We start from the raw sequence: 26,925 nt of genomic DNA, 5'->3' as shown, positions 1-26,925 counted from the left end.
ATTTCTAGCTGTGCCACACTTCGAAGCACGCTGACCAGTGGTTGCTTGTCAGTCAACTCTTTTTTTTTTTATCCCCCTGCAGTGCTTTGTCCAGACAACTGTGCCAGAATGTCCCACCTATAATACTCAGACAAATGATTCCCATGGGTGGGGATTCTACCTGCCAGTAAGTGATGGATTTGTTAACTATGGACAAAAATGAAATGGCAATATTTACTTTTTACATCTGACTGGATTCAATAATATTTGTAAATAGTTCTGCCATGTGTTTGAGTACCAGAGAAGACATGATGCTTCACAGGAGGAGTAATGTCTAATCTATTCCATCCTTTGGCTGTCTCTTCCTCAGTATTCCGTGTACTGCTGTATCCTATCGCTCATTGCATGTGGAGTCTTCCTCCGGGTGAGCTTTGAGCTCAAAGTGCTCTTCCTCGCCCTGGCCTCCACAGCATACTACATCATCATCCTCAGCACCAACAGGGAACTCTTTGTGGTCTACGGAAACTTCCTCTACGCTCAGCAGCACAACAGCAGCAACTGCAGCAGGTGGGACTGAATGTAGAAGGCAAATCACAAGTGTGTCAGAGCAGTTTAGTCAGTACCACCTTGTGACAATAACAGATCAATCAGCACTAGTGGTCAAAGTCACAGTTCCATAAAGGCATGAATGTCCTCGTTTGTTCTACAGCAGAGACGATGACGCCATCTTGAGATGGTTAGGGCTGGTGAAACACCCCCAGGTGATGAGCTGCATATATATCACCCTGTTCCTGGTCACTATGCTCATCATCTCACAACAGGTAATGATGGTCTTCACCTCTCTGTCTCTCATTTTTAGCCCTAAAATGTGCAAATTCAGTCCGAACATTGTTATGACCCGGCTCTTAGGCCCCAACGAATAGGAAACACACCGTGATAAAGTTTAACAAAAATATACATTCAATCAAATTAAACCAAATTAGAAGATTAAAGTGTGAGGGGTGTGAAAAAAACTGGGAATACAGTATACGTGTGGGGTCCGGACAGCTTTTTGGGGCCCAAAATGCTGGACCCCACAACTTTAAAGGGCTGTTTGAGGGTTAAGACTTGGTTTTAGGATTAGGGTTAGAATTAGGTTATGGTTAGGGTAAGGGTTAAGGTTAGGCATTTAGTTGTGATGGTTAAGGTTAGGGTAAGGGGCTAGGGAATGCATTATGTCAATGACGGGTCCCCACAAAGATAGTGAAACGGGGGTGTGTGTGTGTGTGTGTGTGTGTGTGTGTGTGTGTGTGTGTGTGTGTGTGTGTTGCAGACAAAGAATACAGATAAACTAAAGCAACATAACCAAACAATAGGCTCGTTCAAGATGAACTGCGCCTCGCCTGTAAAGTGGACGAGAGCAGGCGACAGCAGCCGGGGGCGGTGACAAAAATCCGCTGTCAAGTCGGACAGTTTCCAGCCGATTTCAGCAGCCTTCAGGCTGAACAGGAAGTGACAGAAACACTGTGGTCCGATTCCGATTTCATAAAATGTTATCAGACCCATATATCAGCTCCTACACAGTCTCCAGTTGTTTTAATGACGACAGAGTAGCTGTTAAAATGCTCTACATGCGATCTGTTGCTGATTTTAATTAACAACACACTGTAGATGATCTGTAATCTTAACAGATTTAGTCTCTCTGACTTCTAAACATAACTATCAGCCACACGTGTTCTGTACAGAATAAGCCTTTAAATCAAACAAATGGCAGTTAAAATCCCTCCAAATCAAAATCAATAAAAAGTTTATATAAAATGTCATCATGTTGAGTCGATTCTGAACCAATCAGCTGATAGATCAGCTGAGAGGCCGGAGTTTCCCAGCATGCCCTGGGTCCGCCTGGGTCTTGCAGTCGGTGGAGAGCAACTGCGGCGCATGGCTCTAAAATCTGCGGCTGCCTTGATCTTGTGAGGTTATCGTTGCCCACGTGTGCATGACGTCAGAGCAAACCGGGATCAAGTCGGACACAAATCTAACTGGCATGCGTCGGGTGGCGATCGCCGGTGATCGATTCTGCGCAGGTCTGGCTCATCTCGAACGAGCCTAATAAAAAGGGAGACCTGAGCAGCAGCCAGGCTCAAATAACCTGGGAGCACTCAGGTGTTCCAGCCTGGGGTCGTCACTAGAGATGTTCCGATACCGATACCAGTATCGGTATCGGCTCCGATACTGCCTAAAACGCTGGTATCAGTATCGGGAAGTACTGGAGTTAATGCACCGATCCGATACCATGTAATAAAGCCGTAAAGAAAATCAACGTTAAAGTAGTTTATTTATGTTCTTTTTCTGTTATACCTGACTGTCAAACTGGATAATAGAAGAAAGTTCTGGGGCGTTCATCGTTTGTGTGTGTTCATGTTTGACAAAGAGTTAAACCTGAGCCAGGCCGACAACAAAGATATAGAAATCATATCACATCCATACAGGGATAGTAGTATACACTTGTTAAAACATAATAAAATATATGACACACTGGTATCGGATCGGTACTCGGTATCGGCCGATACGCAAGTTCAGGTATCAGAATCGGTATCGGGAAGCAAAAAATGGTATCGGACCATCTCTAGTCATCACAACAGTCATATGTATTTGTCTGTTCCTGCCGTCCACCAATTGTAAAATGATAGCAAGTATTCAAATTCTGGAAATCAATATGGCTGCAAGAAATCCAGGAACATTTCAATGAAAATGGGTTTGAGTTCTAGTTTCCTTCATTTTCACTCACTGTGTTTTTGTCTGCTAGAATGAGACCTGCTTCCGCCAGGACTTCCTGCTAAAGTATAAGAACCGCACCGAGCAGGACGAGATCGAGACCAGGGAGAACCTGAACCGCCTGCTGCTGGAGAACGTGCTGCCGGCCCACGTCGCAGCGCTGTTTGTCGGGGAGAATAAGAAAAATGAGGTGAGAAGGGGGGGGTCCCCCTGTTCGTTATGGGCTATATGATTTGTGATAAATGAGAAACCAGTAATCCACATTTCATGTTATATTATCATCAGTTGCTCATTTTATTCAGCTGTCATTCACCAATGGAGAGGTAAATTATCATAATTTTTGAGAATTATAGAGACTTAACCTACACATTAGTTACCTCAGTGGATCCAGCTTAAGTGTCATTTTGTAAAAAGTAAACCAATCAAATTCATCACCACTTCTTTCAGCAATGGCTGGTTGATACACAGTTTGGTATAAGTCAGTTTGACTCTACATTTTATACACAACAAAAGGGAAGATATGTTCTTCATCTTTTAATGATTTCACAGTTCTCAGAATAGAAATCTTCCACAAAGTTTGGATCCTTTAAAATGTCGTGTAACTTCTAAGATGAGGCAAAAGTTAATGTGTGCCAATGTGTTTAGGTCATGAGCGTTAACTCAAGTCAGTTTTGAAATAAATGGAAGTAATTATAAATGTCAGCAGCTTTAGTATCATTGCTTGACAAAAGCAGAGGGAATTTCTTGCCCTCAAGTGAAACACGATAATGTGCACATTCAGAGTGGCAACTGTTTACTCGTGAGGTCATCAGGTTATCCCCGACAATGGCTTCATTGTAAATGGGAAACGTACTGGGCATATTTTAAAACCCAGTGTCTTTCAGAAGATGTTTTAATCTTGCTTTCATCTTAAATACTTGACATTTCATTTGAGTGTCAGCGTATTTCAAATTTCTTCAATTGAAAATATTTAGGAACTTGTCTGGAAATTATTGAAAGGTTAAAAACAGTTTATTGACCACTATCATCTGAAGAATTAAGCCCAAAACTGTGTTGTTCTATTATTCTTATTATTAACAGAATTAGTAGTAGTTGAGAGAGGTCTGTCTGAAAACTTTTATTAAAGCCTAAAAACCCGTCTCCTCCTGGGTAAAACTAATAACTGTGCTTTTTGTAAATTCCATAAACCCCCCCCCCCACCACCACCCTACACACACACACACAGGACCTCTACTACAAGTCCTATGACTGTGTCTGTGTGATGTTTGCCTCTGTGCCGGATTTCAAAGAATTTTACACCGAGTGTGACATCAACAAGGAGGGCCTGGAATGCCTGAGGCTCCTGAACGAGATCATCGCCGACTTTGACGAGGTCAGGAAGACCGAGAGGGACAAGAAAACCCTCTCTTTCATTCTCATCCATCATTACAAAGTGCTTCCTCGTTATACATGACAGATGTGTCTTTAAAGCCCCAATCTGTTATTGGTAGCTCTGTTTATTCACTTCCAATGTTAACCATGCAGACCCTGACAATTGGGCCGAAACAGATCAGTATTATTATCTACGCTCTTAAGAATAGGAGCTAAATTGCTATAATGTAAATGCCAACAAGAATAAATACTGTAAATCAGAGATCTTTAACAGGGGGTACGTGACTCCTAGGGGGTCCTCCTCCTTAATTAAACAAAGTTTCTTTGTTTAAAGTTTTAAATATGTCTGAAAATATACATTAATGTGAATCCAACATAGTAATAGCAAATATAAATTGGCCTATTTATGAAAAAAAAAAAGTTACACATTGAAAATAAGCTTACTATAGGTAAAGTAGCCACCAAACAGTTAAGCTTTAGGATTCACTGTGCAATCTCAATTTATGTTTAACATTAAAATATGATTTATGAATAATTAATAATAATTATTTTCAGCCATTCAGCCCAGTTTAATATGCAACTCAATTGTATACAATCTCTGCAGTAGGGGGTCCCTACTCGGTCTCTCTCTCAGCTAAGGGGTCCCTGGCCTAAGAAAAGTTGAAGACCCTTGCTGTAAATGATGAACGGAGGGATGAGGAAGTTCTCACTCGTTTGTTTTTCTCTAACCCAACAGCTGCTGTCCAAACCAAAGTTCAGCGGTGTGGAGAAGATCAAGACAATTGGCAGCACGTACATGGCTGCTGCAGGGCTTAGTGGGACGCCTGGTCAGGAGAACAATCAGGTGGAGTAGCTACTGCTTCAGACCTGGGTCAAACCGGCTTTAAAGCAACACTAAAGAACTTTTCCCGCTTCGTTCCCCCTACAGGTTGGAAGCGGAATTGTCCATTATGCAAGTTTGCCAGATCGGGTAGCGCGAGCTGTAGTTCGAATGAGACAACCTGTAGGGGGACCGAAGCGGGAAAAGTTCTCTAGTGTTGCTTTAACTGTTTCTTAGCAAGCCATCAACCCATCATAAGCCACTGAGCTTGAAGCAGTAATATTGAGGTTGTTGAACATGTTCTTTCAGGACAAAGAGAGGCAGCAGGCCCAGATAGGGAACATGGTGGAGTTTGCCATCGCTCTGATTGGCAAGTTGGACGGCATCAACAGACATTCCTTCAATAGCTTCAGGCTTCGTGTGGGTGAGTGTCCGCTTCAGCACAAACCTTTCATTGACTGATTTTTCGCATTGCTCTGTATCCAGCTCTGTTAGGACTGACACAATAACCCAACAGTTATTGTACATGATTGGCATTTTAGTAGTTTTCTTGCCATGAGAGCAGTTGCATTCACTGACACTCGATTATTAGGGTTGTCGTGTTTCACTCCGGACTGCAGCAAAAGTGAACCCATCTTTTGTACCGTTACTATGGTTTACTTAAAGTGGCTATATGTAACTTTCAGTCTGTGTTGATGCTAGCGGACGCTTTGGACAAAAGTGGTAGTGTTTTTACCACACCTGCTGTCGTAAAGAAAGGTGCTGTATTGCCCACTGTATTACAGAGTAAGTGTTACGGGGAGGTCATACAGTTGCGATGAACAGAAAATCATTCATTTACAATAAAAGAATAAGACACAGATGCATCGTTGCATTTCAAGTGTTGCATACGATAACTTGGCCTACTTTGTATGTCTCGTGAGATAAACCACGTATCACTGTCACTGTGTCACGAGCCAAAGCATTAGGAGTTTGTTGTAGCAACCAACGTAATATTAACTTAGATTAATATAGCGCATTTCATGAAACCCACGGACGCTTTACACAAATGACGTTACAGGGGGACAAGAAAAGAAAATGGTAAGCCAACGCAAACACGGAATAAAAGGGTCCGCGCTAAATGGAAGGGGGACATAATTTAATGTGGGCTACTGACGTACAACCACATCGCGCAATGAAATAAACATATTACGTACCGGAGAGCCAGTTCGGGGTGGGTTTTGATCATTTACAATCCCGTAATTGTCTCCATCTGTTGATAGCCCGACCGAGTGTGACTCGCGTTATCGCCCGTCGTCTTTCACTTTCCCTTTTAGCTTTTAGTTGTTCTTCGTTTAATTTCCTTCTTTCCTGTGATGGCCCTGCCCCATTATCAGCCATAACTAGAACAGATAACTTCTAAAATAACATTAAAATACAATTACGCCTATATAGAGAAATTTCCTGCTTCCTTTTACCTGGCTCAAAAGGCTGGATACTAACACAGGCTTTTCGTTGTTACAAAGAAATCTGTGACCCATCAGAATGTGTGACTGTAGCGCCATCTACTTCCCGCAAATCATTCTGTGACTGCGCGGGAAAAATCGAACCCGGGCAGAGGCCTTACTAAACACTAGGGGTGTAAGAAAAAATTGATACACTTGAGAATTGCGATATTTAATTTTGCAATACTGTATAGATTTTCAAAAGCAATATCGATTTATATTAAAAAAATTAAAAATGTACGTTCAAACATATTCATGTAAGACAGTGGTTCACGTTTATGTTGTGTTTAAACCCCCTACGGCTAGATGGCTATGCTGAGACGCACCACTAGTGTCCTTGCCTAACAGTGCCTGACTTTTTGCTAGAAGCTAACAATGTAGCTATGGCTGAACTTTGGCCTACTTTAGCATATAAAAATTTGCTGAACATGTGAACCACAATCCCAAACTGGCAGTTTGATTTTCTGTGTACTGAATTGTTTACCTAAAGTAAACTTCTTTGACTTTTATGAACATCATGTCTTTTTTTTAAATATTAGTTTTTCTAAAATTCTACTTTAAAAAAATCCCAATATATCGCCTTACGCACAGTATTGAAATATATTGCAATATATTGAATCGTCACCCATGTATCGTGATACGTATCGTATCGCCAGATTCTTGCCAATACACAGCCCTACTAAACACTATATAAAAATGGCGTCCTAGTCACTGTTAGTCACGTATGCTTTTACAGGTCATTTAAGACCATTGTATGAAAAATGACAGAGCTTCAGAAACATTAAAAAGTTACATATAGTCACTTTAAGTACATGTGATAATATATAAAGCAAACGTCATACTCAAGCCATGAGATAGAGACAAAAATGAGTGTCTGAGAAACCTTCACCCCTGTCTGTGTCTTCAGTCCCGACAGTTATTCCCAGACAGCTGCTTCTGAGCAGCTTACAGGATAATAGGTTTTGGTTAAAACATTTACATTTCTTGGGAGATAAAAACTTACATTGACATAAACACATTAGTTTTTGAGCGATATAAACCTTTTTATCAGCGGCTGTGTCTAAACACGTGACTTTGAAACAAATTCCACTTTTGTTATAAAGCAGTAACATGTTTGGCACAGACTTTCTTCACAGACGTCACACTTTTGTGATTCCTCTGCTGGCAATTTCACAAGGCTTATACTTATTCTGCAATTAATATACAAGTCTCTGCAGGGGTGTTCATAAATTACTTACATTGAAATTCAATGGAATGGAATAAAGCAAAACTGTTCTCTCCTTATCTGAATAACATTCCTGACTTGAAGCAAGTCTATGATGATAAAACCTAGCTGCACAAAAAAAGAACAGTCATAGAGCCACAGAAGTGACTCAGTAATGCCAATTACTCAGTAATAGCTATGGAATGTTTGCTGAGATTAGAAACCATACGCTACAGGTCATAGTAAGGCTGTAGGGTTTTGTTTCCTAAGAATTAGGGCTGTGTATTGGAAATAATCTGGTGATACGCTACGTATCACGATACATGAGTCACGATTCAATATATTGCAATATATTTCGATACTGTATGTAAGGCGATATATTGGGATGTATAATTTTAGAAAAACTAATATTTTAAAAAAGACATAATGTGCATAAAATTCAAAGAAGTTTACTTTAGGTAAACAATTCAGTACACAGAAAATCAAACTGCCAGTTTGATTGTGGTTCACAGGTTCTTAGTGAGCACATTTTTATATGCTAACTAAAGTAGGCCAAAGTTCAGCCATAGCTACATTGTTAGCTTCTAGCAAAAAGTCCGGCACTGTTAGGCACTGTTAGGCAAGGACACTAGTGGTGCGTCTCAGCATAGCCATCTAGCCGTAGGGGGTTTAAACACAGCATAAACGTGAACCACTGTCGTACATGAATATTTTTGCACGTAAAAAAAAATAATAATAATAATAATAAAAAAAATCAAGTGTTTTTGAAAATCGATACAGTATTGCAAAATAAAATCTTGCGATACTCAAGTGTATCGTTTTTTTTCTTACACACCTAAAAGGTCATAGAGCCACATAAGTGACTCAGTAATGCAATAGCTAAGGAATGTTTGCTAAGATTAGAAACCATACACTACAGGTCATAGTAAGGCTGTAGGGTTTTGTTTCTTAAGAATTCAACTTTACATTTGTAAAGAAAAAGATTATTTCTTCCACCAAAGGTTTTGTAGTCTGGCTTTAAAGCATGCAGTGCCTTTTGGAAGGTTTTCAAATGTATTGTAATTGTAAATCTTAAAGAATGTTCATAACTTTAATGTCTTTTAATGTAAATCAAACGAATCCAGTGACTCCCTGTTAAACAGATGCTTCTCTCATTTTAACACTCAAACTTGGTGATAGATGCTGTGATCTGTGTGTTAACCATTTCTCTGATGGAATCAATCAAATGTTCTGATTCTGAATGTTGTATGTATTTGCTTGCTGGGTCCTCAGGGAAGCATTTAATATAGTGTTTGCTGTTTTACAAATCAGTGATATCGCTTTAAGAACAGCTACAGTATTGTCCAAAGCTTTTTTTCAACCAGTGTTTGCTGCACAAACCACTGTCTAAGACTGATTTGGAAAGTTATGAGCCACTCAGAAAACGTCCTTGACAGAAATGACTGCAAACCAACAGCATTGTATTAATAAATGAAAATGTTCCTTTTCCAGTAGATCTCTTAACTGAGCAAGTGTGCAGCCTGAGATCTTTAGCTGGATGACTCATTTTTCCTAAATCTTATATTTCATTCAATGTTTTATTTCTACACTCTTACATTTTCTGTACATTCTGCGCACAAACATTTACAATTTGTCATATTAACTGTTCTTCCACAGGCATTAATCATGGCCCAGTGATAGCCGGAGTGATCGGGGCGAGGAAACCTCAGTATGACATCTGGGGCAACACCGTGAACGTAGCCAGCAGAATGGAGAGCACCGGGGAGCTGGGAAAGATCCAGGTACACTCAGCACAGTCCATCAGAGACAAACTGCCATATTTCATCCGGTGTTCTTGAAGGACGCACAGTCACATGTCACTTCTCACATAGTTATTGCGCCTTAGCTTTGTATTGCAGATGTCAACACAATCATGGCTGGGTTTAAAAAGATCTAATTTCAGACTCCGGTCCAGATTTCTTTATCTGCCTTTAACAGTGACAGAAAAAACAATCCCCACCCACAGCCATGTCATGAGAACATCTGATTAGATGAACATTTCATTTGCTTTTCCCCTGCAATTGCAATTTATTACCCTTATCTTTCCCATCAAAGCAATTCATGCTTTAATTTAAGAAAGTACTTTATTACTTTGCCTTTGCTAATAGCCCTGTTCCCAGAATGTAATACTTCAGCTACAATATAATGCTGCCATTAAAAATGAATTAGGGCTGTCAATCAACAAAAAAACGTTTAAATTAGAGATGCACCGATTACAACTTTCTAGGCCGATTCCGATTTTCTTTGAGTTAGGCCAGCCGATACCGATTTTAGCCGATTCCGATTTCATTTTTTCTAACCACTTTACAGCACACACAAATATTTATTTTCTATCTTTTCTTTAATAGAATGTTACATTTTGCATAGAACATAGAAATTTTTTAAATAGATAATTGATCGCTATAAAATACAACTATATAAATTACACCTGGTGTGGGTAATTAACACCCATCTAAAGTGCAATGTTACGGAAGAACCATTTCCTTCTTTTCACATCCAATATCCAACTAAACAAATGTGATATATTTAGCAAACTAAACTTCTGTATGTATGAAAACAGGGAAAACAGGTAATGGCAATAAAATATAAAAATAACAAATAAAAATAAAATAAATATAGCCTTAATGCAGTATAAAGATATTCCTCAAAACACACACACAGGCAAGTTTGCTTTATGTGTCATTGTGCATAAATGTGAACACTACCGTTGCTGTCAACGGGCTTATCTGCTAACGTTAGCTACCGGCGGTTACCTCGGAACAATCCAGCAAATAGACGGTACCCTAGAGTGCCGTTACCTGAAACATATGATTTAACGTCACCGCTCATTTTACACACAGTTTAACAACAAAACTAAACTCTTTAAATATTACTATGTTTTTAATGTTGGTTTTAAGCGGTATGCACCCCCACTAACCTGGAAAGCGTTTTAAACAGTATCGTTAATACAGCGTGTCGGAGGTATACAGCGTCTCTCTTTTTAACAGCGTCTCCTACAACGGCCAGCGGGGCGTCAGAGGCAGAGGGACCACAGCGTTTGCTAACGTTAGCTTCTTGTCTCATCTGGGGTCTGATAAAGTCATCGAAGTCAGTGTGCCCAACGCTATTTTCCGATAAACTGTAGCTGTCATATTTCACGGGACCCGCGTGAGTGCGGTTTTCATGTTCCAGTTTTTCAGCCTCAGAGGGGAGAGAGAGAGAGCGGTTGACTGTTCAAGCCGTGTATAATTACGACGTTATGACATTTCATAAACGGCTGATTGAGCGGTAGTGCGCCGCTGCTAAATGCACACAGCGAAAACCCTGCATGTGCACGTGTGATGTTGCTGTTGCGCGATGTAACTCATGCGGCGCCCGAGTGCACATAAAAGTGCGGCATAAAATCAGCATACGTTAGTCTGACCGGCAGGTCGCCGGTCATGGCCGATGACGTGAAAATCGGCCAATTCCGGTCGCCGGCCGGTCAATCGGTGCATCTCTAGTTTAAATGCAATTAATCGCATGTGTTCTAGTTAACTTGCGATTCATTTGTGATTAATAATAGTAGTAGTAATAGTAATTTTAATGTACTTTAAAAGGGAATATTAGGATAGTGTTTTTAATGCTCAAGTAGTATTTGAGGCTGGACGTACTTGAGTGGTAACTCAGTTCACATCGACAGTACACGCAAATAACTTTAGTCTTGTGGAGAGAGAGATCTGGAAGGGCTTTGAAACTCAACTTGCCATTCAAAAGACCCTTTTATTTATCCAATTCTGCTCAAGGAGCCCTACTGACAGAGGGGGAGAGAGAAGCGCTGTTTAGGATCTGTGGACTGCATGCATGGGAATGAATTACAATAGAATAAATATATTTTGAAGTCGCTAAATCTAGCGAGAAAGTTGCCAAATTGGCAACAAACAAAGCGTTAAAAAAACCCTGATAGCTCAACTGGTTGAGCGGTTGTTTTCATTCATTCATGTCATTTTGGTCTCCAGATGTAACTATTTAGCAACAAGAAATGTTATAAACTACTGTTCAAAATGGACTTTGGTTCTTCTTTCTTAGCTGCAGTTGTGCTTTCTGTGTCTACTTCCAGGTGACAGAGGAAACCACCGACGTGCTGCAGAAGGTGGGCTACTCGTGCGAGTGTCGAGGATTCATCAACGTCAAGGGCAAAGGGGAGCTGAAAACCTTCTTTGTGTGCACCGACATGAGCAAGCAGCAAGGTATGGGGCTGAGCTGAGGCAAGGCCGCCACAGCCAACACAACCAGAGACAGAGTCGGGAACACGAGCCAAGAGTTCGTAGACTCCTGCGAGTGTTGAGACAGAACAGACTGTGACACAGCTGTGTTCCTGTGATGTTAATAAAGGAAATTACTGAGGCGCATTAAGGACTGTGTGATGATGTGACACTGAATCAACTGTTGAACGGATCAGGATTCGGCAGTCACGGTGTAGATGGTCGGTACCTACAATCAATCTTTTTCTACATACATTTACGTCCAGTGATCACTTTTGTACTTGTTTTGTTTTTAACTTAGATGTTGTTTGCGATAGGAAAAAAAGTGTATTGTACTAATGCTAAATACAGTTGTGTAATTTTTTTTGAAGACCTCTCCGGTCCTTTAAAAACAAAACAATGGATTCTGTTTGGATCATAATTTGAAACCCATCTGGTTTTTCTGTTTTGAGATGTGATGGACACTGCTCTGTTACTGTGTAATGAGCATGACATATGTGAGGCAGTTAGGCAGGGCTGTTTCAATAACAGAAACGGGCTGAACACAGAAGATAAAGATAGAAGAAGAAAAAAAATTGTCTTGCTCCTTTCTTCGGGACATATTCACAATCATGAAAGTAGTACGGTTCACTTTCTGGCCAATCTGCAAATCCTAAAGTTAATGTATCAACATACTTGCTCTTTATGGGAACTTCTTTTAGGTTCCAGCTGTGTAGTTTGGCCAACTGTTTAATTTTACATATATGACAAGATATTTTCTGCATTTCAAGAGGAAATACACAAATCAATGTGCTGTATATGTACATAATCTGTTAAAGTGTTTATTCTGCTTTTCTGCATATATGCTGGGAAACCTTGGTCCTTGGTGTCTAGTCCGTGTGGTCTAACAACCTGCCTTGCTGCTGGCTCTAGCTCAGAATATCACCTGAACTGATCTCTGAAAACTTTTTTTGTCTTGTGGCCTTACCTTTCGAGACCATCTTTTCTGTAATTGTGGTTGCGTAATAATAATAATAATGTATTGGCCTTCATGTGAACAAATGTGACATTGACTTTTGTATAGTTACAGAATGTAATAAATGTTTTCCTAAGTCTGTACTTTGGCATACAATATTTTACAAGAGCCAAGGTCTGTATAAAAAGAAGTTTATTGACTGAAATGCATACAAATGTCACACAAAAAGCACCTTTCGTACAAAACTTAAGTTATTAAACTGTAAGGGTGGTTAGAATTTCATTATACAGCAACGACTGGAACTGTATCCTGACAACTGGACAAGGTCTCCATTGTTTCAGCCATCTCCTGCACTGAAAACATTGACAAATAGAATATTAGATGACACTGTATTTGGAAAACAAGACAAATGTTATTCAGTGGTGGAGGAAGTATTCAGATCCTTTAGTTCAGTAAAACACTTAAGACCATACCTATGGGGGGGGGAGACAGTGAGCAGAGTTGATTGAGTAGTAGCTTTCTCTGTTTTCTTTGGTATTTACTTTAAACGTCAACAGAAGTGACATCATGCAGGAACTCATAGTGCACCTTTAATGCAGACAAATGGCCCTGTGACTTTTTATATATATATATATATATATATATATATATATATATATATATATATATATATATATATATATATATATATATATATATATATATATATATATATATATATATATATATATATATATATAAAAATAAAAGATTTTCATTACTCGTGCACTCAGGTAAAAGCAGGATTTTACTGTTGAGGTGGATTCCACCACTGATGTTATTGAACACACAGACAATCAGAAATGGTTGTTTATACTTAAGATTAGAATAGATTCAAGTGAAAAACAACTTTCAATAGCTGTGTTCGAAACCGTTCCGTCATTCACTCACTCACTCACTATGGCCTAAATAGTGTTTATTCAATAGGGAACGACCAAACGAGATTTCGGACACTCGTTGCAAATATTGTTGCGTCAGTAGATGCGCTGGTTATTTGTGTGACAGAGGCGGGCGCGCACAGCATCATGTAAACAAAAATACTTCTAACACGTCCCTGAAACAAACCGAGCACTCAGGGGTTGTATATTTGATGAATGTTACATTTCCACTCTATAGAAACGAAGACCCGCTCCATTTTTTCCTTTCCAGTTTTCGCAGGTGCTTCTGCTGCTTCTTCTCCTCCGGGAAAACACGACTGCATTGCATTGTGGTAAACGGGAGTGAAATGTAGGTTACATCGTATATGTACACTCAAATTAGCGGTGCACTGTGGATATTTTATAGTGGACTACTGTATACAGTGAATTAAGTTAACCGCGGAGAATTCAAACACCACTACAAAATGGCGAACGCCCTATATAGTGCACGGTTGGGAACAGAGCCAATATATCCAGTCAGGTATTTACCTGTGGTGAGGTCAATGAAGGGCCCGGGTGGTTCTGGAGGTACAGCGATGCCCATGGCCTTCCTGATGCCATACACGCTGCTGACGTCACACGGGGCCACTTGACCAGTCAGCTCGGCCAAGTTCCCAGTGACCTTCTCAGCTGAAATCAAAAGGAAACATTATCAAGACAAAGTCCACTGACTGCTGATTCTTGCCATCGCTTCAACCTTTAGTCAGAACATTTTACACGGGAAGTTCGGTGTTATGTTAAAGGAGTAATTTGACATTTTGGGAAATACACTACCATTTTCATATCTGTACAGTGAATGTGAAGCTAGCAGCCGGTTAGCATAAAGACTGAAAGCGGGCAAACGGCTAGACTGACTGATCCCCCAAACAGCACCTCTGAAGCTCTCTAATCAACACGTTATTTCGGCCAAAAAAAAAATAGAAATTGTTTTTATATATTATATTAATAGTGGTTCAACAGGCCATGAGTAACTTCCTGTAGTCTTTTTTTGTACTGATTGAACAAAGGGGATAAAACATATTAGTGAGCTTTAGAGGTGGATTAGTGTGGTTAGGGCTGCCGTCTCCCTGTGCTTCCAAGCTTCATGCTAAGCTACGCTAACTAGGTAATTAGCTTGAGCGGCGATAGCCAGACTCCAAGGAAAAGACATAACAGCATTGGTATTTCTGACAAGTTTTCCTGGGTAGTGCAAACGTTCAACAGTGACAAATCCTTCGTATACGCTACACCAAAATTAAGAGGAAAATAGCTCTGGGGTCGCCACTTTAAAGAATACATCCCTGGGGATGAGGTCAACGTTGGGGATTTGAATCGTCCCACTGTCCAACTGTGAATTCTTGTCTGAAGCTAAAAGACACCCCACATTTGTGTAGGGCGGCTGGTAAAGAGGAAAACGCAGTGTTGTTAGAGGTCTACAGCTGGCGGCGACGGCTTGAGTGGGGGAACAAAGGGGGGGGGGGCCATGCACTGAGAGGCTCTTACCCAGCTCCAGCTCCTTGGCTGTCGGGGCCAGCAAGCAAATCATGTTAGGTGGCTGCTTGGCGCTCAGACGCTCCTTCTGGGCTTCCTGCAAGTCACGCAGGAGCTTTGTCGTCTCGTCCAATTTCTGCTGGAAGTGCAGGGCCTCTGTGTGACGGATAGCGGAGGTGGGGGAAAGAAAGGCAACACACACACACACACACACACACAGTTAATACTTCCTCTCGGTTCATCAGGTTACCTTGTGGTAACCCCCCCTGTCCTTGGTTACACGTATCGAACACAATACATCTATTCTTTCTTAATCCTGATATGGAGCCCTCGGTCTTACTGTTACATTAACATCTGAGAGAGCACCGGGGAGAGAATCAACTTTAATGGGCTGTTAGAAAGATCTAAAGGGATACATAACGGGGTGCTGAATGGCTAAATGGCTCATCTAACTACTTTAGATGAGGGTTTTCTTTTGTATAAAATTACCTGAATGGCAACAGCCTTTACAGTGTAATTATGGATATCTTTGTTCACATATTCCTTTGAGACACAAAGCAGACAGAACATGTTGTTCTGTTCTCTCTTGCCGATTGTGAACTGAAAAAGCTACGAGCCGCGTGCACACGTACGTTTCTGGTTCTCACGTGTATTTGATCTGTGGCAGGTTTATATGCATATTTAGGCAAAATAATGCGATTCATTGGATATGCAATGTAACTAGAGCTCAGACAAATGAACTGATCAATAGAAAACAACAGTTTTGAGTCACTAGTCAAGCAAAAATGCCAAACATTGTCTAATTCCAGCTTCCCAAATGGGAGGATTTGCTGCTTTTCTCTATTTATATCAAAGTAAATTGAATATCTTTGGGTTTTGAACTGAAGGACTTTTTTTAAACTGTTTTTTTGACATATTATAGACTAAATGGTTAGTCAATCGACAAAATGATTGATAGATTAAACTGAAAAACGATTTTCACGAACTGCAGATCCCCTGATATATATTTAAATTGAAAGATTCATGTATGATGAAAATAATTTTTTTTGTTTTTACACAGTCAGTCAGACGTTTTACCCCCAGAGAGCTCCTCAGCCACCTGCAGGCCTGCAGCAGAGCGCAGGAAGTCGAGCCTGTGGCAGTTGAATGCTTCAGGTTCAGCTACCTACGAGAAAAGAGTTAGAAAAATGCATTCCACGCTAGACAGCAGACACTTCAAGGGACAAACCAAGTCTTTTGTAGCCTCTTTAGTCACGCTGCTTCTTCGCTCCAATAAAATCAACACTAATGAAAAGCTGCAACACCCGCGCAGGGGATGAGAGTGAGCTGGAGAGCGGCCAAGAACAGCAAACAGCCAGGACAGAGGGTTGCTCTATGCCCGATGGAGGCGCCTGTACTTTGGTTTCCTCCGCTGCTCTGAGGAGCGATTCAGCCGCGCAGCCAGCGGGCACTAAAAAGAAAACAGGGGCCTCTCCAAATTTTCCAACAGCGCGCCTTGAGCGAGTAGCACCGCTGTGTTTTGAAGGGAAATGTTTTTGCCATGCGTGGACGGATCACAGCTAAAGGCCCCTGCTATGTTGACACAGCTGGTTGACGTAGCAACCATCTGCAGAGGCCATCTAGAATGATAAAATGAAATGAAGTATGCGCACACGAGGTGTAATGCGAGAACACGCGCTGTACGCAGGAACAACGGCACAGCAGGAGCTCACTCTTCCCGAACATCACATCCAACACTGATGAGGGTGAATGGCTTCGGTGTTGCGTTACATGGCACACGCTGACATTTCTCATTATGAACTTGGCGTCCATTTCCATTTGTAGTGTACAGCGGGGACACGCAAGGTACAGAAGCTGCTCAGCACAGAGAGCAGGTTTTTATCTAGGTATCAACCCTCACCTCCATGTCATCCTCTTCCTCTTGTGCACTTGTTGCCGTCTCCACCTGCTAGACAGGACGGGGGGAAAAAAACAAACGGAACTCATTCAATCAACGGATACTCTTAGATTTCCATCCTGTGCCGTTTAAAATCGGTAGTGTCGCAGTGGGTGCTTACTGGCTCAGTCTCCTTCAGCGTTTTTGAGTGCTCTCCGTTTGTCACTGCATCCAGAACGTTGTCTGCCAGTTTGTACACATAGTTGTCTGATTTGGCCAGGAACTCTGACAAGCTGCCAGACACAGAGAAAAAAAACAAACATGTACTGCTGTTGTTTTCTGAGCAGAAGCAGGGGTAAAAATCGGAATCACTTTCTCGGCCAAGAATAATGAGCCTCCTGCACATTGGAAGACAAAGTCAGTCAAATGCCTATGCAACTTACAATTACACAATTTCATACATTTGAGAACAAAGTGTGCCTTTTCCATGAGGAGAAATAAAGGATTGGGGAGACGACACAACTACGGTGACCAAGCAGTGACAACAGCCGCTGACTAAAGTCAACCTAAATACAGAGGTGCTTTCTGCCTTCCGGTCTTACGAGGCAGATGACCACCTCACACCAAAATAATGCTTTCAAGTTTTTACTCTATTCAAAATATTTAGTAAAGATAAAATCATTCAGTAAGATAAATACGCGTTTAGTACAAAGCGCAGTACAGTACAGTAACAAAGCACTTGACGTTTGTTACTGAATACCAATGTTTATAAGATCAAATTGACTGAGAAGCTGCATTTCTCAGTTTGTTTGAGAAACATAAAAAGGCGCTGACACACCAACTCGATTATCGGACAGTCTGGCGAGGCTGGTGACTCGAGTCTGTTCGGTGTGTTCCGTGCCTAAATTGCTCAAAACCTTTTTTAGTAAACTCTGGTTACACAAAGAATGTTGTCAATGCTTTCGTTAAGGTGTAGAGCCCCTGGTGATACTTCGAGCAAAGTCTCATGTTGTGTCGAGGGGCAGAACAACTTCGGTTCAGCCGAGGACCGAGGAGTCGAGGAGCTATGAAATAAGGGCTATGAGACGCAGCCAATGTAAACCAAGGGAGACCCACAGTGGCCCAGAGTGCCATGAGATAACCATACGCCAGAGAAAGAAGATGAAACCAAAGTGTAAGGGCTCCTGTACACCGCTCGTGGCGTGAGCGTGGCGGCTGCGTGTCTTTGCACACCAGAAACGTGTCTGACGCGGCGCTGCTGCTGCTAGCCTTGTCTGTACACATCAGTCAGGGTTCATACGCATTTTAACCAATACTTTTCCATGACTTTTTGGCAAATTTCCATGACTATGAATTCCTGAAAATGTCAGTCGACATTATACAATAAGAATAAAGATCTGTGTTAAAGTTTACCCTCAGAGGTTTAACAATAAAATTAATGACATCATAACATTGATGGTGTTCATAGTGGGATTCGTAATATCACGCCCCGAACAGAACGTTGAGGTTAGGACGACGTGAAATAAATTTTTTATTAAACAATTTATTTTATTTTTTTATTAATCACATATTATTATGCTGTGTTAAAAGAAATTCCATGACTTTTCCAAAACTTTCTGGGTCTTTTTATTTTTCCAAAACCTTTCCAGGCCTGGAATTTGCATTTTTCAAATTCCATAACTTTTCCAGTTTTTTTCAACACGTATGAATCCTGACATGTAGGTTTCCCGTTGATAAAATGAAAGAATAGTGTTAAACATAAATATAGACTGATTTGATTACAGCAAAGACGTCGGCAGTATTGATGGCAAATAGGCTACAGAATATTTCGTTCTGTATTGACAGGTGAAATATTATTTTTTCTTCTTTCATTTATATCAAAACCTAGAGACTTTCAAACATCAAAATGTCATTTATTAAATGTATTTGTGTCAAAATGACATATAAACATCTTTTCATATTCTATTTTGCCTGGAAACGCTTCCAACACGCTTGCGTGTAGCGTGAAAAATAGGCATCGGTCCTATTTCTAGCATGCACGCGTTTTCGGCGCGGCTCGAACCGCGCCTGAGACGTAAGCAGCGTGCAAGCTCTAACCTGTTGACATGGGAGCCGAAAAAAAAACGGACACGCCACGCGACTGACACGCTCACGCCACGCAGGCAGTGTGCAGGAGGCCCTAAGAATTGATGGGTTGAAGTCAGGATGAGGGCAAGTCTACAGCTGACCTCCTCCAGAGTGAAAAAGAGGAACATCTGGAAAGTCATCAGTCAGGAATGCCTGAAAGTGACGTTCTGTGTAGACGTCACAGAGCGTGTTTGTGGTCATACTGGGCATACCTGTCTGAGCCCTGAGGACCGGACTCGTCGCCATAGAGAGAGTAGATGAGGTCAGAATCCTCCTTGCTGATGTTGGCGAAGCTGGAGTCGTAGCAGGGTGCGTAGGAGGTGAACGGCCCGTAGTTCACGTAGGACACTGTGGAAAGTGTGTGACACACAGACGGCTCGTTATCTGTACCGTAAAGTCAACCAGCAGGGAGGACGGGTCTGATACTAGCTCTCTGATATTAGTGATGTGGAGAAACAATAAGCTGGGGGCAATAAATTACCTGGAGTAATCCTGTTCCTCTTGTCTTCCCTGAAGCCCTGCAGGGTGTTCACACCGCTCTGCAGCCGATTGGACATCATGCCCAGTTTCACAGGGCAGTAGCCAACATCTGCAACAACAAAAAACACTCCATTTTTCTCAACTTGAATAAGGTAGAGAACTAACTCCACCTCAATTTCTTCATTCATTTAAGATCTGCCAATTCATTTCTCGATTAACCATCTGAAAAAAGATGAAAAATGTCCATCGCAATTTCCCAGAGTCCAAGGTGACATCTAGAAATGGATTTCTTTTCTTTGTCCAAGCAGCTCTCCAAAATCTAAAGATACCCTGTTTACAATCCTAGAAGGCTGAGAAAACCAGCAAATATTCACACTCTCAGAGCTGGAACCGGTGAATTTTTGACAGTTTTGCTTGAAAAAAAGAAAAGAAAGTATTGTTAAATTAGTTTGAGCTGTGGTTTCAGATGGACCTACCTCCTGCTGATGGATCTGCTGGGTTGAGGATTGCCAGCGTGGTGGAGCCGTCAGACTTCCGCCTCGCTAACTCCAACTACACAACAAATACATGATAGGGCTCAATAGCAGCAAACGCACATTCAAATCACTGTCATGACCTCTTAATGGTTCAAAATAAAAACAAAAAAAAACAAAATTTAAAAAAAAAAACTAATTCCATATTATGCTAATAGAAAAGTATGGATATTATCCTAACTGAGGACTATGAAATGAGCTACTTTTCTTTTCATTTCGTTATTTTGAAAGAGCATGAGTCGTTATATTTTTAGAAGTGAAAATATCAATGGGGGGGGGGGGGGGAATTCTGAGTTGAACTGGGCTTTCTCACATCACACTGCAGCACTCTGTTGGACAGCTTTCCTCCAGACTCTTCGATGACCTTGCGGATTTCCTCCAGCTCTTTCTCTGCTTTTGCCGCTTCGTCCTTGGAGTCCTTGTCCTGTCTGCAAATGAGACACAAATTGAAAGACGGCAGATGAGACACTTTGGTCGTGAATGAAAAGGGTTTATTTTGTCAAGAATTTTTTATTTTTTTTAAAGTATGCACAGTGCAGCAAACATTCTGCCGGGAGAAAATCGTTTGTTTGACGTCTGTTGTAATACAGAAGGTAAAAAGTAGATGAATGAAAAACAGCACAGTACAGGTTTCTCGGGCTGTTCCTCTGACAAAGTGAGTCACAACCAACATGTGACTTTAATCGGCAGTTTCTGTTACATCACTGGGCAACAACACTGATTTAAAGATTTACAGCCTTGAGAGGAAACAAGACCCAGCATGCTGCCAGGCATTCTTCCTCTCATTGTAGACTCCGATTCACTTTAGTGTCAGAGGAAATCAAGCTTACAGAAACCAACCGTGTGTGGGAAACTGGTTTTAACTTCTGGCTGATTTGTTACCTCATGTAATACCTATGTGTTGACGTTTTGACAATTTCAGCATTCCTTTTTAAAATGTGTGTTTTTTGTAGGCAAGCTGGAAACTGCAATTTCATGAACAATTTATAAAAAAAAAAAAAAAAAAAAAAAAAAGACATCTTTTGTTCAAGATTTGAGACAGCTTTTGGCCATTTCTTGATTGACATGAGATATCACTTACTCATGTCACCCAACTTAAACTGACTTTAGAATATAAAACATAAAAGTTTAAAAAGGGATTTAAGTAGTGAATCCATACTCATGCTTATTATTTCACTTCCTCGCATTTCAATCTGGGCACTCCTAGCTCAAGAGCAGCATATGACTGTGACTTAAGGAAACCTGTGTGTAAAGTCAACAGAATAAAGGACCTGGGTGTGCTGGGCGTGTGGGATCTCTCGCTGGTGTCTGTGCTCGAGCGTCCCTCTCTGTTCTGGTCCAGGCTGGTGCCCCCTTGTTCCTCAGTCTTGCCCGGCAGTTTGGCAGAAGGGTCAAGGCCAGACATGAACTCTATGCTCTGCTTCAGGCTCTCCAGTCTTTCCTATTGGAAAGGCAATTACAGAATAACTTGATAAACCTGTTGGTACTACTACTGCTACAATATGGGGCTATCTGCTGCCCCCGTCTGTTGCATTAGAGGAAAAGCAAAGTAATTTCCTGTTGTTCCAGTGCTCCATGTGAAGTTTAAGGCAAACACAACACTGCTGCTCTTTATTTAAACTAGTAAAGAAAGCTAAATAATGACCATCTTGCGGCACATTAAGCTTTGTGTCAGAGAATGGGAAGATATACACCTGTACAGTAAATATCAAGAAGTAGTAACTTTTCTGTCACAAGTGTTGACTGTATACCTAATTATCACTGTATACTGTCAAATGGTTTCAAAATAAACCTGACTTTGTTTTTTTATTTTAACAGACATATTTTAAGCTAAGATACAGTAAAAATAATACATGCTTCAAGAAGCTTGTTCCTACTAAAAGGCTATTTTTAAATAATGCTAGTTGTCTACAATCAGATGTGAATGACCAACAGGGGACAAACGAAAAATCTCAGGGTTCTGGTTCTCATCGCAATAAACTGAACAGGACAATCCTGTGCAGTTGGTGTGATTCCTTAAAGAGCTCAGCTTTTTCGGAATCTTCAGTTTTATACCTGGCTCAAGATCTTCATGCCAGAGTGTAACATTTTCCGAGCTGCTTTATGGTACATCGTCTCAGGTTTGTTGTAAATCATGGCGTTTTCACACATAATCCTGAAATCCACCTGCATCAAACAAAGTAAAAACAGCTCTTGTGAAACAAAATGCATTGAAGAGTGTATAACCCTGGTCTACGTGGCAAACTGTATGCATTGGCCCACGCTAATGGTTATAGGGAGACATTTTAGTGTTTCTGCTTTAATGTACTTTATTTTTACTCTGTGCAAGAGCTCTTATTTTGACATTGATCCAATGGGCCCTATTTTAACGATATGAAACGTATGTATCAAATGCAAGTATCTCGGGCATTGTTGCTATTATAGCGGCGGGATAAATGACTCTTGCGCCCGACGCAAATCTAAAATGGGTTGGTCTGAAGTAGCTACATTACTCATAGGTGTGGTTTGGGCGTAACGTGCAATAAACCAATCAGAGCGTTATCTCACATTCCCTTTAAAAGCTGGCGCGCTTGTTCCATGGCGGATTGCTATTATAATGGTGGATTTGCTAGGCGCACACTCTTAATACATCCAAATATGTCACAAAAACATACTTTCCGATGTTTTGGGTTCACTCTCACTGAATCACGAGGTTATGAATGCATTGTGATATTTTTGCAATGTAGTCTAACATTAGACAGAGATGACCTCACTATAGACGATGCGGCTCTTCTGTCTCTCCTCTCCCGTGCTGCTGCTGCTGGGGCATTTGGGTTAAGTGGCATCGGCACATGCAGTTCAACATCACCTTAAGTCCTTTAATATTTCCTCATTTATGTCATCAACACATTCATGATTCATGGAAATGTTGTGTAAAACAAGGTCATATTTTCCCTTGTATTTATGTATGGTTTGCAAAAATGGGAACTGCTGGGTCGGTGAGAGGAGAGAAGCAAAGTGTATGCGCGGCGTGCACACTCTACATTACGGCCAAGCATGTGCCCTTAAAATAACATCTGAATAACGCGCCACTGACTTTAGACTAGGTTTTTCCTGGTCGGTGGCGGAATTGTTTTCTGAAACTGCAAAATAGCACTAGGGAGCGTTTGTGCCGGAACACGCCTCCTCTTTTTGCTGAACCGCCCCCCGGGAGCACAAGTTCATTCCCTAATTTACCGACGTGTGTCTGTGGAGGGAAAAGTCCGCTGTGCGTCGGGTGCAAAATAGGAATGATACATGCGTCGGTGTACAAAGTCAATTGCGCTGGGTGCAAGATAGGGCCCAATGTCTCCAAAGTTGCAGGTTTTTTTTGTTGTTACGATCACGTTATTTTGGCCCTGATCCCGGTCCATGTCTTTTGATATTGGTTATCTGCTGATACGATCTAATACTTCTTCTTACCTAAATGTTAATTAAATATGTATCCTACACATTGAAATAACAGGTGAAGCCTTCTAAATTTGACACTGGACACCGGATTAAAAATTATAAAGTTGAAAGTTGTTGTACAAGTTGTGTTAAAGGGTGATGCTTGCAGAGAGCGCATAAAGCTTCATTTTAGCCAATTCTGATCCATTAAAATATGCCCGGATCGGCTCGGGACATCCCTAGTGATTTTGTATCCTGCTGTGTGTGAATAGTTAGCATGCAATAATACACCTGCGTATAATACAGACAGATACCTTTAGTTCATCCAACGACTGATAGCACTCTTTCTTTACTCTGTCCTTCATTGTACTGAAATCCATAGGCCGTCTGATAATCACAGAGTAGCCAGGAGCAATGAGGTCTGTCACCGGAAACGAGAAGAATGCACCGGGATCTTTCCTATAGAGAACACACACACACACACACACACACACACACTTTATTCACAGCACCCGGCATACAGTAACTTTGCTGTAGGGGAAGGGGGGCAGCCTAATGGTCAATAATATAATCACAAGCATTGTGAGGAGACTTGCTGCTGAATGTGCAACAGCTCATGAATAAACTAGCAGATACACAATTATCTCATATCAATGATTGATCAATGCAGCACCTTTGGAGCTGCCTGATGAGCTGGTTCAAAGCTTCCTGCAGAGGAGTTTGTCCCTTTTCTACGAGAAAGAATAACAAAAGGATCAAGGAACGTTTGGCAGGAAAAGTTTTGACAATAAACTGCAAAAAAAATTTGAAAGAGGAAATTAGAGACTACCTTCCAGTTTATCCAGCTCTGAACGTATAGGAGTTCTGCTGTGTTCATCATCTCCATCCTGTCCTTTCTTCTTCTTTGTCATCAAACATCACAAAAACAAACAAAGAATTATTTTACCACTGGAAAAAAAAGGGGTCTTTTCATAAAACTGGGCTGTCTATGCAGTAAAATGGTGTGTGGCGCAAACATTTTTTAAATTGGTGTTGCATTACCAGAGAAAAGTTTCAGCAGCTCCCTGACGCTCAAAAAGGTAGAAAACTACCAGAATGCACGTCGAGCGTGTCCACATTGACACAGAATGGTGGCCGGCTGGTAACAAACACTCTTATATAAGTTAAACGGTAAGCTAAAATATGTTTCTGAAAACATCTTTAGGGGAAACATAGGCAATACAGTAACAGAATCTTGGTTTATATTTGATCAGGGCTGCCTAGTTTTACAGTTTCATCTGAGTTCAGTCTGAGTTTGAGAAAGAGAGGGGTGGTTGTCTTTCTCTCGACCTGCTGCTGTACTCTGTGTAGCTAGTTACATAATGCGAAAGTACATTTTGTAGTTAGAGCAAAAGCCCAGATAAACTCCAAATGAGGCAACCGCATCAGTTGGAGTTTTTCTACTGGCCTGTGAGTAGGGAGATCTGGTCACTGGTAAGATAGAGGGAAGTTTACCATAGTTCATTTACACATACTACAAACAGTATTATCATACAAAGTTGGTTGAATATCGGAAAGTATCGCCTTTGGATGTAACGTGGACAATCCATGTAAACTAACAATTTCATTAAACAGGCTTAACACCCTTTGCGATCCCCATCTAAGGAGATATGATCTAGTGACGTTAACGTTACCTTTTTCTTTCCTCTGTCATCCTCTGGTGACCCAAAACTCCTTTCTTTATCCTTCTTCTTTTTCTTCTTCTTGTCCTTAGGTTTGTCAGGCTGCTCGTCATAAAACGTGTCCAGACTCGAACTTCCCGTCGTCACTTCGTTTCCAGACACTTTCAACACCAGCTTCAGTGGTCTCTCTCCATACTCTGCAGATATCAAGTCAACATAAAGCATTATCGAGCTAACTGTTGACAACCGCTGACGGGGCCGTGACATATATATTACATATAAGTAAATAACGCATCCGGCTTGTGAGATGCGTGTCTGCTGCCGACATCTTGGGACGGACATCTGACCACGAAGACTCATAGAAAAATACTTCTGTGGGATTTTTGTGCTACCTTTGGGTGTTCATGCGAAATAAATGCCTAAAGTAAGCACCACGGAATAACATTTCACAGATGGAAAAAGGTGTTTCACAATATTTCGCTCCAATGAACATCAGCGGCAAATGCGGTATCTACGTACCGTTATATCCATGGGCCTTGACAGCTGTGAGATGCTGGAAACAATAGCCGCTACAACAGCCGCTAATAGCTTAGCTTCCCTAGCAGGCGTTTAAGTGAAGCTACAGCTAATGTTGTATTGTAATCTTGAATTTCTTGTCTTGTATTCACACCGAATTGCGAGTATATTGACAGAGACATGCGGGAAGTAAACAAATAGCTAGGATAAAAGAGCCCGCTAGCTAGCTAGCTAGCCCCGCAGTACGCTAGCTAATCAGCTAACGTTAGGTTAGGGCTATGGTCCCGGGAAACCCGGGGATTCCAGCCTTTGTAAAGTTATTTAAAAACAAATCAGTAAATAGTTCAAGTGGACACGTGCTTGAATTGTCTGCACATTAAATACCTTCATATCCATGTTTTTCGGACTTGTGCTTTTTGTGCTTCTTGCCCATTGTTTGTATTTTGACCTGGCACCGGCTGATTGCTCTCTCTAATCTCTGTGGTGACGGAAACACTACAGGGGAAACTGCGCAGATCGATTCAGCCCTCCAGCGGCACCTGCCGGTGAGGCGGTGATATCGCGAGGTGATACGACCATCGTCGGTAGGGGGCGTAGTAAGCTTATATTAAACTTCAAGTACCACGCATAGCCAAACTTTTATTTCTAGTACCCTTGTGATTCCAGACTGTAACTGCGGGTCTGCATTTTGGACCATGTAGCCTATTGAGATGATTTGACAATGAAATATAAAAAAATGTCTAAAGACATCCTCTCTGCAAGCACAAGCAACATCACAGAGAGCCACAGCAGTCAGCAAAGCTATCTTTCAATTGGAGCAAGCAAGTTCAGTCATTCTCCTAGCAGCTCCCCTGGGCCAGATGTGTTGCTAATTCTACACTCTATAGGACAAGTAAATACAGAATTTCTCTAAATGTATGAAGACAAGACCAATAGGCTACATGCATCCACATTCCACACATAAACACCCCCCAAAAGGGCAAGTCTATGACCAATGACAAATTAATTTAAAGTAGGCCTACAACTGATCCCTTCCCTCCCTTATTGTAGTCAAAGATAATGTCAGCAT

The 26,925-nt window shown here is 41.2% G+C and overlaps 2 protein-coding genes across 6 annotated transcripts in view; one reads left to right on the top strand and one right to left on the bottom strand.

Annotated features, from left to right (window-relative positions):
• adcy7 (adenylate cyclase 7) overlaps nt 1-12,972 on the top strand; it is a 76,833-nt gene extending 63,861 nt beyond the window's left edge. For all 3 annotated transcript variants that reach the window (XM_078253078.1, XM_078253069.1, XM_078253060.1), the window contains 9 exons: nt 83-166; nt 350-546; nt 689-800; nt 2,765-2,923; nt 3,959-4,105; nt 4,841-4,948; nt 5,234-5,348; nt 9,269-9,393; nt 11,730-12,972. In XM_078253078.1, coding sequence (XP_078109204.1) covers nt 83-166; nt 350-546; nt 689-800; nt 2,765-2,923; nt 3,959-4,105; nt 4,841-4,948; nt 5,234-5,348; nt 9,269-9,393; nt 11,730-11,876 — 1,194 coding nt within the window. In that variant the 3' untranslated portion in view covers nt 11,877-12,972. The remainder of the gene's footprint in view (nt 1-82; nt 167-349; nt 547-688; nt 801-2,764; nt 2,924-3,958; nt 4,106-4,840; nt 4,949-5,233; nt 5,349-9,268; nt 9,394-11,729) is intronic.
• A 32-nt stretch (nt 12,973-13,004) lies between these two features.
• brd7 (bromodomain containing 7) lies at nt 13,005-26,352 on the bottom strand. 3 transcript variants are annotated; one of them, XM_078253104.1, is made up of 17 exons: nt 26,241-26,352; nt 25,353-25,537; nt 24,509-24,581; nt 24,353-24,410; nt 23,994-24,138; nt 22,327-22,437; nt 21,543-21,712; nt 20,585-20,699; nt 20,215-20,290; nt 19,740-19,847; nt 19,471-19,606; nt 17,313-17,424; nt 17,156-17,203; nt 16,333-16,420; nt 15,268-15,411; nt 14,275-14,415; nt 13,005-13,182 (listed from the first exon to the last, which is right to left on the bottom strand). In XM_078253104.1, the coding sequence occupies exons 1-17, from the start codon at nt 26,287-26,289 to the stop codon at nt 13,112-13,114; spliced, it is 1,830 nt and encodes a 609-aa protein (XP_078109230.1). In that variant the 5' UTR covers nt 26,290-26,352; the 3' UTR covers nt 13,005-13,111. The 3 variants fall into 3 exon arrangements, with proteins under 3 accessions (XP_078109230.1, XP_078109240.1, XP_078109249.1); XM_078253114.1 differs by having other exon boundaries at nt 17,156-17,200; XM_078253123.1 differs by having other exon boundaries at nt 24,509-24,578.
• Nucleotides 26,353-26,925: the final 573 nt, after the last annotated feature.

The sequence above is a fragment of the Sander vitreus genome, chromosome 1 (genome assembly GCF_031162955.1).
Source record: "Sander vitreus isolate 19-12246 chromosome 1, sanVit1, whole genome shotgun sequence".
Taxonomy (NCBI): domain Eukaryota; kingdom Metazoa; phylum Chordata; class Actinopteri; order Perciformes; family Percidae; genus Sander; species Sander vitreus.
This window is presented reverse-complemented; position numbering and strand designations above follow the sequence as displayed.

Coding starts and splice junctions, on each gene's coding strand:
- brd7 (XM_078253104.1), bottom strand. CDS start 26,289: ATGGGCAAGAAGCACAAAAAGCACAAGTCCGAAAAACATGGATATGAA. Junction 22,438..23,993: donor AGTCGTTGGATGAACTAAAG/GTATCTGTCTGT, acceptor TGTTTGATGCAG/GTGGATTTCAGGATTATGTG. Junction 14,416..15,267: donor AGCCAAGGAGCTGGAGCTGG/GTAAGAGCCTCT, acceptor TTTTGATTTCAG/CTGAGAAGGTCACTGGGAAC.